Raw genomic sequence first — 21,945 nt, forward strand, 5'->3', positions numbered from 1 at the left:
TTTACCTAGGGCCAGTGTGTGTATGTGTAGTGTGTATGTGTAGTGTGTGTGTGTGTGTAAGGCAAGGCAGGCGTGTTCGCAAAGCTTCATTCATAAATGATTTCCGTGCTGGCCTGGAATGAGACGCCGATTGGTCGCCGCTCTTCCTCCGCCAGCCCCCTTCCACGATCCGTGCTGAAATTAGTAGCAAGAAGGCATGTAATTGACAGAGTCACGTGTGCAGCGAGGGGGCCAGGGAGCGAGCACACAGAGAAGGGAGCAGCACAAGAGGGAGAGCACGCTAGACCATGCGAGCTAAACTCGGGATCGCTCCCAGTCAGGATGTCACATTGATGCCAAGGATCACCCCCGTTCTAAAGGAAACTTTTCAGCTTTCGTTACTGGAGCACAGGGCATCATGGCCGAAGGTTGGTATACCGCATCTTCCTTTTAGGATCGCTCGCTTTAGCGGGCAGGGGGGTGGGGGGAGGCGATCGGGCGCTTGTAGAGTCCGGGGGGGGGGGGGGGGGGGTGCGATCTGACTCCGATCGAAGAGCTAGAAAATAAAACGCGTGCGGCTGCGGGGAGAAGAGGAGGGGGGAGGCTTTTGTTTGAGTCGCCCCCCCTTCTCTCTCTTCTTTAACCTTGAGTCCTCCTCCACCTGCCCGGGTCGTGCGGGGAAATGGATGGACAATCGGGTGCAAAGAGTGCGATCTCCTCCTTCCATCGCTCTATGACGGCGATCAGGCTAGATGGTTAGTAGGATGGCATGCTTGCCCTGCTCAGTGTCATTGCTTTTCTTTTTTTTATTCTTCTATACAGGAGGTGCTGGAGAAGAACAAGGGAAGCTGCCAGAGGAGGAGGAGGAGGACACCCAGATCCTGCATGGTTCAGGCCACTGTAAATGGTTCAATGTGCGGATGGGATTCGGTTTCATCTCTATGACCAGCCGGGAGGGAAATCCCTTGGAGAGCCCAGTCGATGTTTTCGTACACCAAGTAAGTCTTCCCACCCACTAAGACACCGGCCAGCCACCCACTTTGACCAGGTAGTCTGCTATCTGCGATAACTTGGTTAATGTTTGCTTACGTTAAAGTGTATGGACCACCACGTTTTTGGACAGAGTAGGGAAGGGTTCAAACCCCTTATTTTATTTTATTGTTTTTCGATGGGTTCCTGTTCCCCGAGACACCACAGGAAGTTAGGGAATCTTTCAACGTGACAGGCATTACCCCCATTAGATAGTTGTACCCACTAGAAGCTTACCTTTTTTTTTCCGGGGATAACCCTAACATATTGACTTCCCATCCCTTTTTTTTTTTCTTGGTGACCATGGTACAGAAGAGTGGATCTCCTAATGGGGGCACAAATGGCAATAAAAACTTGACATAAAGTTTTCTCCAAAATGTAAACCTAAATAAATATAGAGATAATCTTTATCCTTGGTCATACAAGCCAGGAGCCCTCAGTGGAAGGCTTTGCTCTAAATGTTGTGCTTTAAGTCCATAGAGCCAGCTAGATGTTAATCCAGATATGGTTTCCACCAAGCAGATATCAATTGGTACAAGTTTGTGAAGTAGTTCAGTAGAAATATTTTGGAAATGAGTGTTCTTCCACACACTCTCCAGTATTTTTTATTTAGAAAGAAAAATAAAACCTATGCATTATTCCTGTAGTCTTCTAGCTTGTCTGGTAACATCACAGCAGCTTCCTGTTCTTACTCCGCCAGAGGGGGCGGCCGTTCTTCCAGGATTAAATATTTTTTATTTAAAAAGAAAAATAAAACCTATACATTTTTCCTGTATTCTTCTAGCTAGTGTGGTAGCATCAATACAGCTTCCTGTTCTTACTCCAGCCAAGGGGGTGGCCATTTTTCCAGGGCTGAGTTTTTTTAAAAATTAAAAATAAAACCTATACATTTTTTTCAGTATTTTTCTAGCTAGTGTGGTAGCGTCACTGCAGCTTCCTGTTCTTACTCCAGCCAAGGGGGTGGCCCTTCTTCCAGGGCTGAGTTTTTTTTTTTTATTAAAAATAAAACCTATAAATTTTTCCTGTCTTCTAGCTAGTCTGGTAGCGTCACTGCATCTTCCGGTTCTTACTCCAGCCAAGGGGGTGGCCATTCTTCCAGGGCTGAGTTTTTTTTTTTTATTAAAAATAAAACCTATAAATTTTTCCTGTCTTCTAGCTAGTGTTGTAGCATCACTGCATCTTCCTGTTCTTACTCCAGCCGAGGAGTTGGCCATTCTTCTGGGGCTGAGTTTTTTTTTTTTTTAATTATAAATAAAAAATATACATTTTTCCTGTATCCTTCTTGCTAGTGTGGTAGCACCACTGCATCTTCTTGTTCTTTCTCCAGCCGGGGGAGGTGTTTTTTTTTTTTTTTATTTTTTTTTTTTAATTAAAAATAAAGCCTATACATTTCTCCTTTTTTCTTCTAGCTAGTGTGGTAGCGTCACTGCAGCTTCCTGTTCTTTCTCCAGCCGAGGAGGTGGCCATTCTTCCAGGGCTGAGTTTTTTTTTAAATTATAAATAAAAAATATAAATTTTTCCTGTATTCTTCTTGCTAGTGTGGTAGCGTCACTGCATCATCTTGTTCTTTCTCCAGCCGGAGGAGGTGGCCATTCTTCCGGGGCTGAGTTTTTTTTTTAATTATAAATAAAAAATATAAATTTTTCCTGTATTCTTCTTGCTAGTGTGGTAGCGTCACTGCATTTTCTTGTTCTTACTCCAGCCGGGGAGGTGGCCCTTCTTCCGGGGCTGAGTTTTTTTTTTTATTATTAAAAATAAAACCTATACATTTTTCCTGTCTTCTAGCTAGTGTTGTAGCGTCACTGCAGCTTCCTGTTCTTACTCCAGCCGAGGAGGTGGCCATTCTTCCAGTGCTGAGTTTTCATTTTTGTTTTGAAATAAAACCTATACATTTTTTTTCTGTATTCTTCTAGCTAGTCTGGCAGTGTCACTGCAGCTTCCTACTCCAACAGAGGTGGGGGGTGTGCATTCAGCACTGAGCCCACATAATGACCTGAGAACCGCTCAGTCCTGGAGTACTGCGAGCCTAGCTGGCAAGATGATACGCCCCCCCAGGGGGTTGCAGAAATGACAGGTTGGGCTCACAGGAAATGAGCAAACTGTCATTCTGCCTAAAGAGGACTTGCTGGGGCAGCATGGACAGGATATGTAGAACCAGGTTATTTTCTTTTTTTTTAATTAAAAAGAAGAAAGTAAAACCTGAGTTCCACTTTAGGTCAAGGTAACTGTAAGCAACTGACCTCCACGTTGCACTGTAGCCCCACCTCCACGTTTAGCTTTTATGTAGTTGTCTAATTGCAGGGTTTGCTACAAAGTAATCTTGACTTTCCATACATCACAACATAAGCTGCTTGATTTGAGCTCCAAGGCTTGTTCTCTTCACGGAGGAAGGCCCAGCAGCTGCTAAAATACAAGGAGCAAATGATAATAAAGTTAATAGCCATGTTTTAAAAGGGCCATGTTGCTTTTGCACTGGTTATGAACAGCAGGAACTCTCATATGAGCTTCTCCTCTACTTCTTTAAGGGTCTTCAAGTCAAGAAAGCATGTGGCCAGAGGCAGTTCATGTTTATACTTTTCTAATGTGTGGACTGTGCATGGTTTGTCCTTTCACCCAGACCCATGTAAAATAACTTGTGCTGTATTGCACAAAGACCACATCCTAGTTAAAAATGACTTAATCTAGTTTGATTTTTTTTTTTTTTTTTTTTTTTTTAGATTTGTTAATTTTTCAGATAATTGTAAAAAATGACACTAGCATTAAAAAGGAGTGTTCTCATGGTACAACATGTGTAGAAGCTATGTAGAGATCTATAGCCAGATGTTACTCATATGTATTACTGATCACTCATGAAATAAATATGTCACAAACACGACACATCAACACTTTAGATTGATAATGCTATTGACTGTGTCCCCCCCTCCTGTCACAGATCCATCCCCTCTTGTGATTGCTTTGATTGGGGCCATGGTTCAGCCCCAAAGAAACAAAGCTCTACTGACATGGAGCTTGATGGGTCACATGGGGACATCTCTGCTCTTTGCTGGTCAGCCAAGGCCCACCACTCAATGCTTTGCCTTGTTCCACAGATAGGTGTAAAGGGTAAAGTCAACCTGGGTGGAGGGAGGTGCATTATTTTTCTAGAAATTTTCTCTATTTTTTCCCTCTTCCTTCTGTTTCTGATAAGAACCAAGGTCATGTGTGGCGTGTGTTGTTTTTTTCGTTTGAGATCCACTTACTTAAATCATTGTCAGATCTGATTGCTATCAGTCTCCTAGTCCCCCTTTTTTCATTTGAACCTCCTTCAGGTTGTTAAATTGCTTTTTACGATCTCATAAATTTACTTTTATAGATGAATAAACTAAAAAAAAAAAACACTTCCTCTTTGTGTAATTGTATATTTATTCCCTGCTCTTTTATTAATGTTTGGTCACATATAAAGTGTGTATGCATGTGTGTGTGGGTTTTTTTTTCTTTTTTGCTATTTCTGATCTAATTTACTATGTGTTCTAAAGGTTAGCATATGTTTTTATTTAATCCAACATATGCTTTCTGTGTCATTGCTTCTGGAATTTGATGGGAAGTTGTATTTAAAAACATTCAATATGATCTTCTTCTCATTCACTAAAATAAAAAATAAAAAAAACAATAAAACTTGGAAATATTTTATAAGGCAGTAGTTTAATTTTTTTTTTTTTTTGAGACAGTTCAAATTCAGGGTAGAGTGACACTAGGCTTTTTTCGTGGTGTGTGTGTGTATGTATGTTTTCTTTTTTTTTTATTGTATTTATTTATTAGTGTAGGTTGTGCCATACAAAAGCACTGGCATATTATATGCATTTTTCTGTGTCCTAGTTAGAAAATACCCTTTTTTTCCCTGTATCTATCATATTTAGAAAGAACACAGTTGCTGGTTTTAGATGGTGAATGTGTTCTTTCTGCATAATATTTTAGATCATTGGTTAACGGTGTATTTCAGCAGGTCTTTGTTCATGAACACATTGTACTAGGTGAATCAGTGTTTGTGAACATTGAAGACACCAGCTTGTTACAATACTGTGGGGTTCATTAATACAAACAGCAGCAAAGGGGAAATGATCTTCATGCTCTGGAGCATGAACACTAAATGGTGTTGGTAAATAAATTTTGCTTTTGTGTTTGAAGAACAGTATTGGTTCCTTTTGGTCTTTTAGACTGTTTGTTTTGGTATTTGTTTTTTTATCTATTTATTTTTTTTCAATTTTTTTTTTATTTTTATTTTTTTATATAGGGTTATATAATAGCAGGTGATTATCACAACCAGCAGGTTTTTGATGATCACAAATTTGTTTTGTGTGTAGGTATAGTCTAAGCTGCACTTTTTAAAGAATGAAACAAAATCCACATTGTTTTGTATAGGGCTAATCTTTTGTGAAATTAGCATTTTGAGTTTAATTTAACAGGGAGAATTGCCCCTCAAACCATGAATTTGTCCCTGGGGATGAACATACCACAGGCTGAGATGCTTGCCTAAATGTCTGCCAGCTTTAAGTTTAACCATGGGTAATTAGGAAATAGTAGATTGTCACCTTGTATTGTGTTTTTTCTTTACCTCTCTCCCTTTTTTTTGCCCTCCCCTCTGAAACAAACATGGATAATTTGCTTTCCATATTGTGACATCTACTATATATATATATATATATATATATATATATATATATATATATATATATATATATATATACATACACATACATATATGTGTGTGTGTGTGTGTGTGTGTGTGTGTGTGTATATATATATATATATATATATACACTCCAAAGGGGCTGCCATGTTTCATAATTTTACTATCAGAGCTCTAATAAAAGTTGTAAATATTTTTTACATAAGGAAATTCACATGGTGGTAGTAAGCATGCTTTTTTTCCATATGGTTAAGCCTTACTTTTTCATCAGTTGTGTAGGTAGTGTTTTGATCCTTAAATGGCTGATTACTTAGAGAAGGTGACCTCAGTATAAATGGTGAAATAGTTAGTACTGTTGACTTTTTTTTTTTTGGTAAATACTGGTTTAACAGTAGATGGATTGCTGGTGGTAGTACCCTATTGTATTCATCAGACAGTAAGATCTATTCTCAGTTTTCCAAGATGCAGTATCAGATTTATTGATTCATCTAAGTAATGGAGCAAAATGCATAGCAGACGTACCTAAATACTTTATTATATTGTTTATTTTAAATTCAAGCACTTCTATGGCATAGTATAATGTTCAGAGACAAAATGTAGAGGTGAGAGAAAATATAAACTAAGATGTATATTTTATACTAATGTGCTGTGTGTGTGTTGGTATTAATATTATTATTATTATTATTTTTTTATTATATATGAGAGCAAAGTGTGCTTATCAATCACCTTACCTGTAGAGATTGTTTCATGCTGATCTTCCTTTATATATTAAAAATATATATTTTTTTTGGGGGGGGGGGGGGCTTGCCATTGCTCAAGTCTTCTGCTTCACATATGATTTTAGGGGGTAAAAAGCAAAACATGAGCATAATTTGTATGAAAGAAAACAAATAAAATATGTCTGCTTTCTCCTTTTTTTTTTTATTTATTTTTTTCTGTTATGCTTAGGTGCTTGTGGTGCTGTGATCTAAATATCAGTTTGCCAAATTCTAAACACATCCTTCATTTTGTATCCATTGTTGTTATCTAATATTATTCTTCACTTTGTAGACAAGGTGAACTTGCTCCCCAGTTTTTTTGTCTGTTCCATATTTTATTTAATTGATGTCTGCAGGCTCTCTAGTTATCTGTTATTGCAAAACATGTCTCCATTATTTTAACACTAGTTAATGTACTGTTTTGTCTCTTTTATGTTTTTTCATTTGTTTTGAATGATTGAGAAGTAGCACTAATAGCATTTGTTGACTCGGTTTAAATATAATGGCCACAATGCAGAATTTTCATATTGTAAGGTTTTAAATGTTGGTATGTATGTACTCTTTTCCTATTTACACCTTTAGGGCTTCTGTGGGCATTTCTGAGATGGTAGAAATGTACTTGCTTTTACAGCACATGCTAAAAACAATAATAAACACACAACGTGTTTAGGTAGTTGTTTTCAATGTTCAGTTGCCATATTTTAGTTTAGGCTTTTTTTTTTTAAGAAGGTAATACATTTTATTAACTGCCTACAATATTTTGCATGGATTGATGCTGATAATTGAATTGGATCTACTTTGTTTAAAACATTACTATAGTAATACTACTTTTCCCAATAAAACACTTTCTTGTTACATAGCTGAGGGGTTTATGAATAAAGTATTGGTCACTGACTTGTAAACATGGTATTGTAAACATCCGATTCATTTAAAGATGCATTTTGTTTCATTATTATTCTATATTCCAATATATTGGAATGATCCAGTTGTGTACATTTTTAGGACATTTCACTGCATTTGGTTGCTAATTTGACAAGTAAACATTGCAATTGTATCTCCTGATACTGATAAATCTTTTCCCAGTCAACATCATTTTTCTTGCTATGTGAAAAAGGGTACCACTGATTACAAAATAATGTAGAAATGCTTGAATGCTATATATAAAAAAAAAATAAGTGTTTTACCAAAATCTAGACTTCATCCTGATGGCTGTCTTGATGTTGTCTCAATGACTTTTTCCACAGTCAAACCTATTTGCTATCAGTCTGTTCAGCAGTAAAGGGGTTAACATTCCTTCCCCCCACTCCATTGAAGATCTTTTGAATGGGAGGAATTTGCACCCTTTGGCTCAGGTTGCAGACTCTCTTGATCAAACTAGGGAAGTGAGGGTCATAGCTGTTCATTGCTTACTACTTCCTTGGCTAGTATGAAACGTTGGTTATGCTTAAAGTAACACTGTTTTCCTCCTTGGTTGTTATGTTACTTCCCTGCTGACTAATTTAAGATCAATCTGTAACACCTTTCAGCTCTAGATTTGAATTTGTCAATCATTTTCTATGAAGTCCATATTTTGTTGAACTGAATGTTACATTTAGGTCTATGCAGTGACATCACAAGATGGAAGTATAGGTATTAAGGAAACAGTTTCTGTGTGAGAACCCAGTACTTGTATGGGGAAATACTTAAAAGTGGTCAAATACATCCTTTAATTCTGGATTTCTGCAATCTTCCTGTAAAATTATAGCTTTTTTTTATCTGATAATTAAAAAAGTTAATCAAAAAATGTTTGTGTTGCCTTAGCAACCCAAACTTCAGAATCTGGTTACTACGGGCAACATGGAAGCTTTTACCTTCAGCTACTTTAATAAATGAAGCCTCCAAGGTTTTACACATTGAATTGTTTAATGTATTTATGTAAAATTTGGCTTCAACACTGATTACTGAAAATTGTAAGCCTATTTTTAATGGACTATGTTTTTAAACTAGTCTTAAGACTTGCATTTATCCATACTAATAACGTATACAGCAGGGATCCTCAAACTATGGCCCTCCAGCTGTAGCGGAACTACACGTCCCATGAGGCATTGTAAAACTCTGACATTCAGACAGGACTAGGCATGATGAGAATTGTAGTTCCTGAACAACTGGAGGGCCATAGTTTGAAGACCCCTGGTATACAGTATTATTCCATTATACAGGTTCCATTCATTTATTCCAGTCCCCAGACACTAATATTTATTATGTGCAGTTTCAAAGGTTTAAGAGAAGTCCATGCTATTGGGTGCTTAGATCATTATCTGCGTGGTTTGTAATAAAAGAGTAAAAGGAAAAAAAAAATCCAGGTTTGTGACCTTTAACTGACTGTTCTCATTGTGGATCTAAGTTTTGTAATTAATATTTGACATTTTGTCATTGGGAGCAGTACCGGGGCAGGAAACCTGGTGGGGGAGGTGGATGCAGTTTTCACATTTTTGATGCATTCAGGAGGTTAAAGTGGGCCCCCATTAAGATTAACCTCAACCCATTACAGCTTTTTTTGGCATGCAGGCCCCACCCATGAATGGTCCTGGACAGCTAATACCAAGCTTTTGTTTCTCTTGCAGAAAGGGTTTTTTTTCCCCCCCTCTCAGAAAGGAAAGAAAACAGTCCTCTCTTTTTTCTGTGTTATAATCATGTGACTTCCCTCCAGTGAGTCACAGATAGGATTGAAGGTGATTCATAGGATGAATCAGACATCAACATTCTTGTGTGTGTGTTTTTTTTTTTTTTTTTACTCTTGAAATAAATATGAAAAGAAAATATAAACAAATATGGCAATACTCGCTAAATTTGACTATTTAACACAAGCTTGTCACTGATCTATATTAAGCTGCTTTGTTCTAAGACATGTATATGCAGACATGCAGATGTGGACCTTAATTCAATATTTTCCTTTTTATAGCATTTATTGAATGAAGAAGACATGTTTGTTGATCTTTGTGGGCACAGTATGCTAGTATTATTAAATGGCAATAAGCTGATTACAGTTTAGTGTATTTACCTGTCTCCTTTTGTCTTTTGGCATTGAAATGATTCAAGCTGCAGCTGTCACATTTTAGCCAATTTAAACCACTCAAAATACCCTATTAGCTCTTACATGTGAGATGGAAGGATCTTGTTTTATTTCCAAGTCATGCTAGCTGTGTTTTTTGAGCATAGTGATCGTTACTATATTTTCTCAGAACTCACATGGCAACTACAGTGGGGGAGGGGTCCCACCCACCAAGCTTCTGATGGGGGGTTGGGATTCTTGCAAGAGAATTGTAGTGATAAACACTCTCAACTTCACCAAAGCTACAACATGTCAAGTCTACATCTAGCAGTATAGCAGGCAAAAATAGATGATAGATAGATTTGTATTATTTTTATTATTACTAATAGCTTACCTCCTATTGTCTATACTGGAGGAAAAGACTCGCATTCCTTTGACAAGCAATTTAAGTTTAGTTTTACATTTACAAGTTGACCTAAATATTAAGTTTGTTTCTGGTCAGGAGAATAATTAGTGATTGGTTTAACGAAATTGGAACTGATTTTTTTTTTATATATTATTTTTTAATGCATTCAGTTTGTTCAATTAAAATTCTTTAATGCATTTTTAGTTATTAACTTTGTTATGCAATGCCTATTGAATTTTAGTTTTGTTTGGTAAATACAATGAACGGTGTGTTCTGACACATACATTGTTGTTTGAACATATATTATTCACCAGGCTTCATGCCAGAATGCATATAAACTGCATATGCGGTTGTAAATATTAAACATTCAGCGCTAGAAAATAGATGTAGTTCAAAAGGAATATTGCTGTGTAAAGCTTAATATTTGGTTTTAATATCTACACTAGTTGGAAATTTTAAACTGATAATATAACATGGTTTGCATTGTCTTTTGTCTAAATTTAATTAAATTATATATATATATATATATATATATATATATATATATATATATATATATATATATATATATATATATATATATATATAAATATAAAATCCCCATGTTTTAAGAGTTGTCTCTGCCTTATTTTGCTAGTTACAAATAGTACAAAATAATATAAAAACATTTTACATTTTCTGTTTTGCAATAAAACACTGAAAATATTTACATTTGTGACTTTGTATTTTCATATCCTATTTATAAGTGTCAAATGCGTCTAAATATTTGAAAACCTATTTCCCATAAAGATTTACTGTACCAAGTCCATACATTGTTGAATTATTTGACAGTAATACAGTTAGTGCTGGATAAATTCCTTTCCTAGCTTCCCTTTAAGACTAAGGTTGATACAGAAAGGGTACCCCCAATGATTTGTGACTTTACATGCCATTAAAGCACTGAACAAAAAATACAACTGTGTATAGATAATTTGACAATTGTATTACATATAAAACAAAATATTGTAAACAAACAATTATATATCTAGCACATTAGTAGATATATGTGACATTTATTTTTAAATGTCACATATATCTAGTCATGTGCTAGATATATAATTGTTTGTTTACAATATTTTGTTTTATATGTAATAAAATTGTCAAATTATCTACACAGTTGTATTTTTTGTTCAGTGCTTTAATGGCATGTAAAGTCACAAATCATTGGGGGGTACCCTTTCTGTATCTACTTATCGGGATGATGGCCACTAGCACTGGGTACTAAGTGATAGGATTCAATCAAATTAAGACTAAGGTTGACCCTTTACAAGGCTTTACATGAGCCAATTTTTGTTCTCAACTAGTGATAGGGAAATGCTACTTCAATGAAGCTGAGGAAAAAAAAAATGCTGTAGTCATTTGTCCTGACTTTTCTTTATCCTTTAGGGTGCTCCAAACTCACCTTCTCTATTTTTCTTTTTATCACCTATATGCTCTTGTTAGGTTCTCTTGTCTTTCTTATGTCTGACAGTTGAGGACATTTTTGAAAGCTTAAGAATGTTGCTTCAGATCAATTGTTCGGAATATATTAAGAATCAAATAGAATTACGAAGGTGTGTTTGAAATGTAATATAGAATACAGTGCCTCTCAATAATTTCAGATATTTTTAATACTAAATGATTTGCAATATAGCATATAAGGGTAGGAAGCTTTACTCAGCTCATTGAACATTTAAACCTAGACACAGTATTGTGGCATTGGCAGAATTGTAGAGATCTCTTAGGGAGAGAATTAAAAAAAAAAAACACTCTTTCGCTCACGTATGTTGCAGCAGAATTTTATGAAATCATTTTAATTCAGCTAGTTGTAATGGCTCAAATCTGTCTTTTAATGACTTGCCAGTTTTAGCTGAAAGTGTACACCTTTATTAGTTTTTTATTGGGAAAACAGCTTTTTTTTTTTTTTTTTTTTTGGGGAGGGGAGCAAATCATTATGGTGATAACCACTAGCATTCTAAATAACAGGCAGGAGGTGGGGGAGTTGCCATGCCCTATTCCACACAACACTTCAAATAAGCAGTTTTCGTTTAGTATTTCACTTGAGCACTGTAAGTGCTCTTTATTTTTTTTACTTTATTGTACTTTTTCCTTATTTTGTATTGGTTTTAAAAAAAATTGTCAGATTAATATTTTGTAATATACTAAAATCAAGCCATAAAGAGTAATGTCCGCAACAAACCATTGAGGGCTCTGTGCATCACAACACATGTTCATCTGCTGTAGCAGGTATTTATTTACTGTATTTTCTGGCGTATAAGACTACTTTTGAACCTCAAAAAAAATCCCCCAAAAATGGGGGGTCGTCTTATACGCCGAGTATAATATCTCCAAGGTAACCTAAGTATAAGTATTACCGGTAGATGAAAATTAGGGGGGGTCGTCTTATACGCCCAGTCGTCTTATACGCAGGAAAATACGGTACCTATTCTTCTCTACACCCCTTGGAATATTTAAAGGAAATCTGTCATGGGGGAAACATTGAACTCATTATTGCTGACTCCCTTCTGAAAATACTATCTGCTAGGCTGTCATGCTGGCCCTCATGCTTCAGTGATTGACCAAGAGCAAGTATGCATGTAAAGGCTTCTGATTTTTCTGATCCGTGTTCTTTATCAAGTCCATAGCTAAATTTGTATTTAAGCAAGTGTCAGGAAAACCTCTTGGAAATGAGCATTTTCATGGGGTCGGCAGTGGAAGCATCCATGTTTCTTTTTATGACCGATTTATTAAAAATACGTAATGCTTATCTGACAAAAAAAAATGTAATTCTGTTTAGCCAGCCTTGTGATCTGGTTACGTAATAAAGAAGACTGATACAAAATGCTGTTCATTAAAGATTGGATATTGCAAAATAAATGCCATTTGTTTCAACAGACTTCGCCCAATTATGTTTTTTTATTTTTGCAAAGCATATCCTGGCTTGCTTGCAGCAAAACCTTTAGTAGATAGCAGGAAAATTGTGAATTGTAAATGCACCTAAACAAAATAAGGCAACTTGTGGAAAACTATTTCTATTCTGTCTGCCCACTCCAAGTAAGGGATTAAAAGAAAATAAAACTACAAAAATGCATATGTTAATTGCTATCACTGTTAAAATAATAGCAAATTTAGTGAAAAAAATTACCCAAAAATCTTCATGTAAAAGAGAAGACTGTTTGAATCAACATTTCTAAATTTCCAATTGAGAAAATAAATAAATACATATATTCCTGTTACATAAACACTATGGGGGAGACTTGCAAAAACTGGAGCGTGCAAAATCTGCAGCTCTGCAAAGAAACCAATCAGCTTCCAGGTTTTATTGTCAAAGCTTAATTGAACAAGCTGAAGTTAGAAGCTGATTGGCTACCATGCACAACTGCACCAGATTCTGAGTGCGCCAGTTTTAGTAAATCTCCCCCATATAGTAAACAGAAACAGATAATTCTGCCACTGTGACTGTACTATTTTTGGTGGGCAGTGTTAAATCCTTGCCTAGAGAACACTAGTGAGAAGATATCTCCATATTTTTTTCAAAATGGATACATATGAAGGAATTCTGCTGTAAGATATGAAAGCTACCATCAGAGACCACCCCTGAATATTACCTGGCTGTCAGGCTGACGCGGTACTTTTAGGTTCAATGATTTAGCACAAGTATGCAGATCAGGAGTTTTGACTTCCTTGTGATGTTTTAATTTGCATGTTTTTTTGCGGGTTAGTGACACTAATGGCTGGAATACACGGGCCGAATATCGCCCGATCATTCGACCACCGACTTATGAAAAAGTGTTCGTTGGTCGAAAACGTTGCCAACATACACAGGCCAAATATCGCCCGTCCGTTTGACCGCCGACCATCGAAACAGTGCATGCATGATGATGTTCTACAGATTTTAAATGAACGACCTTAACACCAACGGGTAGAATATCGTTCGTTCGCAAACGAGACAACAGAATTTTTTGTTTTTTTCAAACGGATTTTTAGTTCACAATATCGGTCATTGATGGCTGGGCATTAACGAGTAGAATATCGGCCTTATTCTTATCGTGTATTCCCGCCATAAGTAGCGATTCACACTATAACGATGTCAGACATCACATGGTATTCCCACCGCTCTGCTCTGTAAATCACATGCAATGTCTGTGCGATGCAAATTCAGCCATACAGATTGTATGGCTGAATTCGCATTGCATTAGGACCAAAGTTGTGCAGGACCCTTTTTGGTCCACATCAGAATCGGATCACATGAGTGTTCACACCTATGTGATCCAATTCCTGACAGAATTGACAGTTCGCACTGCGATATGCAAACTAATCTGGGGGTGTCATTAACTTTGTAATGACAACCCCAGCAGTTTGCATATGGCAGTGTGAACTGCCTGTGAATTGAGTGCAATGCGGAAACCCACAGTGGATTCGCAGGGTTCCCGCATCGCACCAATGTGAAGCGGCATTTAGTATTAAAGTCAGGGACCTCTGGGAAATAATTACTGTAACAAATTAATTTTCCTTTCCACTAGTTAAGATACATATATTTGGTTGATTTGCAACATTTGGGAGTACACTCACAAGTACTTGCCAGTAACAATGTTATTTTAACATAAATTCCTCTAAGATAGATTCCAGGGTCATTGGGCTATTTCTTATTCTATAAGGCTCCATTCACACCTGGGTGTTTTTGAGCATTTTTCAGCTCCAAAAACGCTAAAAGAAAACGTTCCAAAACGCCCAACAAGTAAAACCCCATTCCTTTAAATGGCCCCTGTTCACATCTGAGCGTTTTGCAAAACGCCTGTAGCTGAAAAAAGTACATGAGCTTCTTTTTGGGCTGATTACCAGCGTTTTTGTTACATGTCAATGCCTGCCTCCAAAACGCCTAAAAAAAACACCTGAAAATTGCAGTAAAAAAACGCGCGAAAACGCTACGCTCAAGTGTGAATGCAGCCTAACTTCTGACGTTTATTCTTTTTTTCAATAACAGTATAAATATCCAGCTTGATCACTTACTTGTTGGGCCTAGTTTAAAAGCTTTCTTTAGCTGTTTGCCCATAGTTGCTTTGTATATCTTTGCTGGGTTCCTAGGATCCCTTTTATAAACCTTGGACTGGGGGCATGGTCTTACCAGCTAGCTAAAATACATGCATATATAGTGCAGGATTGCAAACATTCTGTCCAGCCTGACAAATAGTTTGGTGGTCACCCTAGCAAAGTGTGAAATGTGTGGTTGTAAGGGTCGTCTTAGATTGTGATGCTTTAAACCCAGCTAAGATCAATTTCCCACATATGCAGTCAAGGATCCCAGAGGAAAGGTCGAAAAATGGCAAAATTGGGTATTTTTGATTGTAAGCTCTAACAAGCAGGGCCCTCTAAATCTTCCTGTATTGAATTGTCTTGTAACTGTATTGTCTTCCCTCATATTGTAAAGCGCTGCGCAAACTGTCGGCGCTATATAAATCCTGTATAATAATATTTGAGCAGAGAAACCTCACAGTATATACTGAAGTCAGAGATTGACTTCCAGAGGCTCATAGGTGTAGGGAGGGCCTACTGCTTCCCAACTAAACAGACCCCCTGTGGAGCTGTGCTTTAGCCTGTCATTTCTAACTTCCTCTACTTACACGGACCACGGTACACTATGCTAATAGGCACATAGAATGGGTTAAATTAAACACAAGACTTCACCGATTTACAGTTCAAAGTACTAAAAAAGATGTCTACTTCTGGATGATTATTCCACTTTTTTTTTGATACCTACAACACTTTTTTCTGTGACAGTTAGGATTGTTGGTAAATACCTTAGTATACTTATATAATATTGTACAGTGCATAATAGCATTGTCACTTAGTCATTCTCTGCATTTTGATGTTTCTGTTTTTTTACATTCTTTTTAAAACCACATTGGCATTCTATTTTTTTTCCTAGGCACTGCTTAGTGCACTCTTGCTGTCAAATAGAAAATAGCCAGTTACTAATTCCTTGCATATATTAGTTTTGTTTTTCAAAGCAGTAACAGCAGGCTCAGGTTATAAAGCCATTTGGTAATGTAGAGAGGATACTGTCCAGTTTATTTTCTCCTAGCAGATGGCATCCTGATTTTTCACAACTAACATGGTCTTTTTTGCATATTTTGGTAAGTGGCTTGTTTTCAGTATGCCCCAATTTGAAACCAAAGGTTTTCCTCTTTTAAATGGATGTCTACTAAATCTGGCCATACACTAATATAGTTCCTTATGAACCATGTATTGAACAATTGTATTCAGAACATACCTAGGACATTCTTTCTTGCCTTCCTTGAGTCAACTAATTTGATTCAAAAGCCCTTAAAGTGTTACTAAACCCACAACAGTTAAATCAGTGTGTACATGCAGTAAAACATGCTTGTTATACTCACTGTGGAACCTTAGGAGTTAGTCCTCTGCATTGTGTAAAAAGGCTGTTTGATCCTGTCTTCTCTGATCCTCGCTTTGTTCCACTGTCCCCAATCCATCTCCTGATAGAACAGAGCCCTTGGAGTCACTCTGCACATGCTCAGTTTGGTGTGTATTGCTAGAGAGATTTTTTTTCTTGGGAGGATCTATGTGATCAGACAGACTGCAGCCTCATAGGACAGTCAGATGAGAATGAAAACTCCTACAAGCTTTAACCAGACACTGATAGAAGTCACAAGGCTGCTATATACTGCTGATAAGAAAATGTATTTAGCAGTTTATATTTACTAAAATAATTGCATTTCCATGTTCTGTGTACTGTGGGAGATCACATATAGTGATTGCAGAGTCCTGGGTGTAGTAACACTTTAAAGCAGGCATGTCCAACCTGCGGCCCACTGCCCCCTGACAATTTTTTTTTTTTTGCTGGGGCGGAAGGAAGTCGAGTCGGAGGCACGCCCACAGAGGCAGCCTTGGAGGGGATTATCCACTAGTTGTGTTAAACTAGTGCTGGGGGGGGGGCGCAGCAGCACAGGAGGTCGCGGCGGTGTTTTATTACTTGTATACCTTAACTATAGTATATAATTTATATGCGGCCCAAGAAAATTTCTCTACACTCAATGTGGCCCAAAAGGTTGGACACCCATGCTTTAAAGCTTCACCCATACATGCTATTTGAATGCAATTCTGGACATATTAACCACTTTACCTCCGCTCACATGGAGGCTACTGCGGCAAAGTGCCGCGATCCCGTCCAGCGACGTAGACCTACGTCGCTGGACTCCGCCCCTTGTGGGCGGCGCTCGCGCGCCGCCGAAGGCTCGCTCCCGCTGTGTTCATTCACAGCGGGAGTCGGGCCAGGGGAGGAGCAGCGGCGATTGCCGCTGCTCTGCCCCGATCGTCGGGGATCGAGTCTGGAGATCCGCCCGCTGTGTGTAAACACAGCGGGCGGATCTCCATAGTGACAGGGACTGACAGATCGGAGTGTTCAGCATAGCTGGACATCTGATCTGTCCTTCTGTCACACAGTCACCCCCCCCCCCCCACACGTCAGTAAGCACCAGGCATACATTAACCCCTCCCTCTCCAATAAAATTAACCCCTTCCCTGCCAGTGTCATTTTTACAGTAACAGTGCATATATATAGCACTGATTACTGTAGAAATGTCACTGGTACCCCCAAAAGTGTCAAAAATGTCAGTCAAGGGTCCGATCTGTCCGCCGCAATGTCGCAGTCCCGCAAAAAAAATCGCAGATCACCGCCATTACGCGTTAAAAAAAAACACCAAAAATGACAGAAATCTTTCCCTTAGTTAGTAAACGCAATAACTTTTGCGCAAACCAATCAAAATATGCTTATTGCGATTTCTTTTACTAAACATAGGTAGCAGAAAACAAATTGGCCAAAAATTAAAAAAAAATTTGATTTTTACATTTTTTTGGGGGGGAATTTCATATAAAAAAATGTGAAAAATATTGTTATTTTTTCAAAATAAACGCTCTTTTTTTGTTTATAGCGCAAAAAGTAAAAATCGCACAGGTGATCAAATACCACCAAAAGAAAGCTCTGTTTGTGGGAAAAAAAGGACGTAAATTTCGTTTGGGTACAGCGTCGCACGACCGCGCAATTGTCAGTTAAAGTCGCACAGCGCCGAATCGCAAAAAGTGGCCTGGACGGAAGACAGCAAAATCCTCCGGTGGTAAAGTGGTTAAACAGGCTTCAGTACTATACATGTGATTTTTTCCTGAACGAAAACCACATTCACAGGGAATTTTTCTGTTCATCCACATTGTCCAATTGTCCATTCTTTTTTATAACCACAATAAAAAAATAGTAGGATTTGGCCCCATAACTATTAGAAAATCAATTATTCTGAAAACATTTTGATACAAAATTCTACTGTTGTATGGACCACATAAAGGTTTGCCATCAAAAATGAAAATCAAACTTTAAAAAGCTAAGGGACAGCATAACAAGAGGAGAAATGTCTCACAGGCTTAGCTGTAGTGCTGCCCAAAGCTTAGAATGAACTTGTCAAAGTGAAAATCTGGAAGCTGCCAATGCAGACATGATTTTGATGAGCATGCTCTAGAGCTGCTCATTCTTGTTTCTCTGCTTAGTCACTGACCTGGAAATAGTACGTGGGTATCAGGTGTTAGGGCACCTGATATGCACATGGATCTGGTTAGTGATTCACCATGTACTAATGCAAGGAAAATGATGACAAGGACAGAACATATACTGTGAAAATTATGTTGGCAGTGTGACCTTGTTTGCTTTTATCCTAACAGGCTAACTTTAATATATCTTGCGTTCTGAGAACCCCAGTTTCTTAGACTTGAAATATCAGATGACCTATCTCAATTTTAGAAGAAACGATGTGATCCTAGGAAACCAATAATTTTTTTTTTTTTTTTTTTTAACCAATTGGTCCACACTGTTGCTCATAATGGCTATCCTGTTTGTAACACCTACAACAATTTACTAGGTCCTCAGCGCCCTGATCTACCACGGTTAATAACTTACTATTCCAAATTCTGGTGCTTTGTGGTCTTCAATCCCAATATTTGCATATTTTGAGAGAACCACTATAAAGTGAGTCTTAGAGCCGATTCACATACAGGCGACCCGACTTGCCGGGGCAACCTGTGAAGTCGCGGTGCACAGCTCGCACCGCGACCCCGGAGAGACATGCACGGACTTCATATCATTGGAGTCAATGCAGGTCGCTCCATGTCGCCCCAAAGTAGCTCAGGACCCTTTTTCTAAGTCAGAGCGACTTGTGTCGCTCCTATTAGAACGGGTCCTGTGCTAATCTATGGCAGGCGACCCACGGCGACTTGTCAGGCGACCAGGTCGCCTGACAAGTCGCCCCAGTGTGAACCGGCTCTTATACTGTCTCTTTTAAAACTTACTGTGTAGGACATTATTATTTTACCTATACAGCATAGTTGAAGCATGTAAGCATTCTTGTATACTTGATCTGCTCCCTGTTGAGGGCAGCCACAATCTTAGGAGCGCAGGTGGAGATACAGGCTTGATTTGCCTGCCTTTAAGCTATCTGTTGGGTCCATAAAAGTGCAATCTGCTTGGGGCTGATGCAGTGCTTTACATAATATCTGACATTTTAAACACAAGGGCACATTTCTGGTATGGCTTGCTAAAGAAGAGAAGCAAGGTTCCAATGCATCACTTTTTAATATCTCTAGTATTTGAAGACGGTCTTATGTGATCTCCATTAACTGTATTTTTGGGAGTCCCCTAGCTGGTGTTTTCAATGCCTTCCACTGCTTAGTGTTTGTTCCACACACACACACACACACACATTTTCCAACCCATGGACAGCCATTGTTTTACTTATCTAAGTTTGCCCCACATGCGCCACATTTAAACACTTGGGAAAAATTAAGTAAAATTACTGGTAGGTCCCATTGAGATTGTATAACAGTGGCAGATGTCTCATGGATGTTATTTTCTGTGGTACATATCCATTGTCTTTGACAAAAAAGTGGTCTATACATTTAAAAGGTGATCATGTGTGCATATGTAATCCAACAGCCCCTGATACCATGCTATCTGCGCACCCTATAAAAATTGTAAGGTGGACACTTCTGAACACTGGTTTATAGAGGAGAGTAGTGTGGGAAGCCAAGTGTAGGAGACCAGATGCAGGGGAGCAACATTGATTGGGAGATGGGAGATGGGAGGAACTTGAGATCCTTGCCTGCCATCCAGTGATCCTTGGTTACTTTTAGGAAGATGAAATTGATCATACCTCACCAAGAACTTCATCTGAATTATTTTTTATTCTGATGTCTCCAATAAAGACTTGGGAGTGTATTTAAGTCCATCATCACTGGGAGGGCTCCCTTTGTGATTAGCCCTTCAGCTAAGGCCTGCAAAAGCTTCTGTGCTTTGAAGACACATTGTTTTTTTGTTTTTAATCTTTAATATTATATATATTTATTTAATAACCTAAAAATATATTTTATATATATATATATATATATATATATATATATATATATTTATTATTATTTAGTATTATAATTTGAAGGGAATAAAAAAAGTAAGGAGCCTATAGTGCTCTCAGTAGTAAAGTAGGTAAAGTCTATTTTTTTTTTTAAATAACAAACATGTTATACTTACCTGCCCTGTGCAGTTGGTTTTGCACAGTGCAGCCAGGATCCTCCTCTTTTTGTGTCCCTCTTTGCTGCTCCTGGCCCCTCTCTCCTGTCGAGTGCCCCCACAACCAGCAGCTTGCTATGAAGGCACCCGAGCCAACCTGCAGCTCGGTGTGTCCATTCAGGCACAGAGCTGCAGTTCGGCCCCTTCCCCTCTCCCGATTGGCTAACTGACTTTGACAGCCGCAGGAGCCAATGGCGGCACGGCTGTGTCTCAGCCAATCAGGAGGGAGAGTCCCGGATGGCTGAAGGGCTCGTGGACATTACTGGATAGAGAGGGTGCTCAGGAAAGCATTAGGGGGTGCTGGGGAGGCTGCTACAATGCATTAAGATAAAAAAAAAAAACTTTCTGCTTTTACAACTCCTTTAAATACTGAGCTAAGTCTAAAGGTTACTATTTTTTTCTTTTTTTTTTACGTAAGTATTTTTACATGCTCATTTTTCCATGTGTTCGTGATTGTATTTCATACAGTAATCTGTAGATGCTCCCTCAAAGCAGTGTGATTAGCAGCCATGCAGAATGAGGTACCTAGAAATTCTATACTGTTTTTGTGTGTGTGTGACCATATACAGTATGTGTAATTTTATAACTGGCAAAAGAAAGATACACATGGAAAAACAATAGATAAATTCCTAGTTGGTCAGGGCAAAACTAAACTGTTTTTCCCTATGGATTAAGGCATTATACAATTTTTCATGTACAATTTCTGTACAATCTCCTTTATATTTATATTTCCCTTCAACTATGTAGTCCAATTGCCTACCTGATTGGACACAAATTGAAAGTTTTTTGTTTAGGTTTGACCTCATAATATTATATGGTTTTTAATAAATCTATAAAGAAAAAATTCACAATGTATGGCCAGCCAAAGCTAGGTTCACATTGTGCCAGTTTCCCTGCGTTTGTGTGGGCACAGCAGATCATTCATCTGAATGGGCTGCTGTACATAAGGGAAGAATCAGGGAAAGAGTCCTTGCTCCTTTTAGGCTGCATTCACATGTCAGCTTATAATCGCGGGCAGAACCGCCGCGGTTCCGCCCGCGATTCGGAGATTTATTGCAAATCGCGGGACGCCTAGCGTTGCCCGTTGATTTGCAATAGCCCCCCAAACGCCGAGCGATGTTGCCACGATTTACGCCCGCCGAATCGCGGCAACATCGCGCAAACAAAATCGCGGGACGCAATACGCTCCAAAGAAGCTCTTGTACTTTTTTGGAGCGTATTGCGTCCCGCGATTTTGTTTGCGCGATGTTGCCGCGATTCGGCGGGCGTAAATCGCGGCAACATCACTCGGCGTTTGGGGGGCTATTGCAAATCAACGGGCAACGCTAGGCGTCCCGCGATTTGCAATAAATCTCCGAATCGCGGGCGGAACCGCTGCGGTTCTGCCCGCGATTATAAGCTGACATGTGAATGCAGCCTTACATAATCACAACTGCA

The 21,945-nt window shown here is 38.4% G+C and overlaps 1 protein-coding gene across 1 annotated transcript in view; it reads left to right on the forward strand.

Annotated features, from left to right (window-relative positions):
- Nucleotides 1-275: 275 nt before the first annotated feature.
- Nucleotides 276-21,945, forward strand: part of LIN28B (lin-28 homolog B) — a 79,641-nt gene continuing 57,971 nt past the window's right edge. The window contains exons 1-2 of the mRNA XM_082251485.1: nt 276-407; nt 802-977. Of these exons, the coding sequence (XP_082107611.1) occupies nt 398-407; nt 802-977 (186 nt within the window). The 5' untranslated portion in view covers nt 276-397. The remainder of the gene's footprint in view (nt 408-801; nt 978-21,945) is intronic.

This window comes from Pelophylax lessonae (assembly GCF_965119305.1).
Source record: "Pelophylax lessonae genome assembly, chromosome: 3".
NCBI classification, from domain to species: domain Eukaryota; kingdom Metazoa; phylum Chordata; class Amphibia; order Anura; family Ranidae; genus Pelophylax; species Pelophylax lessonae.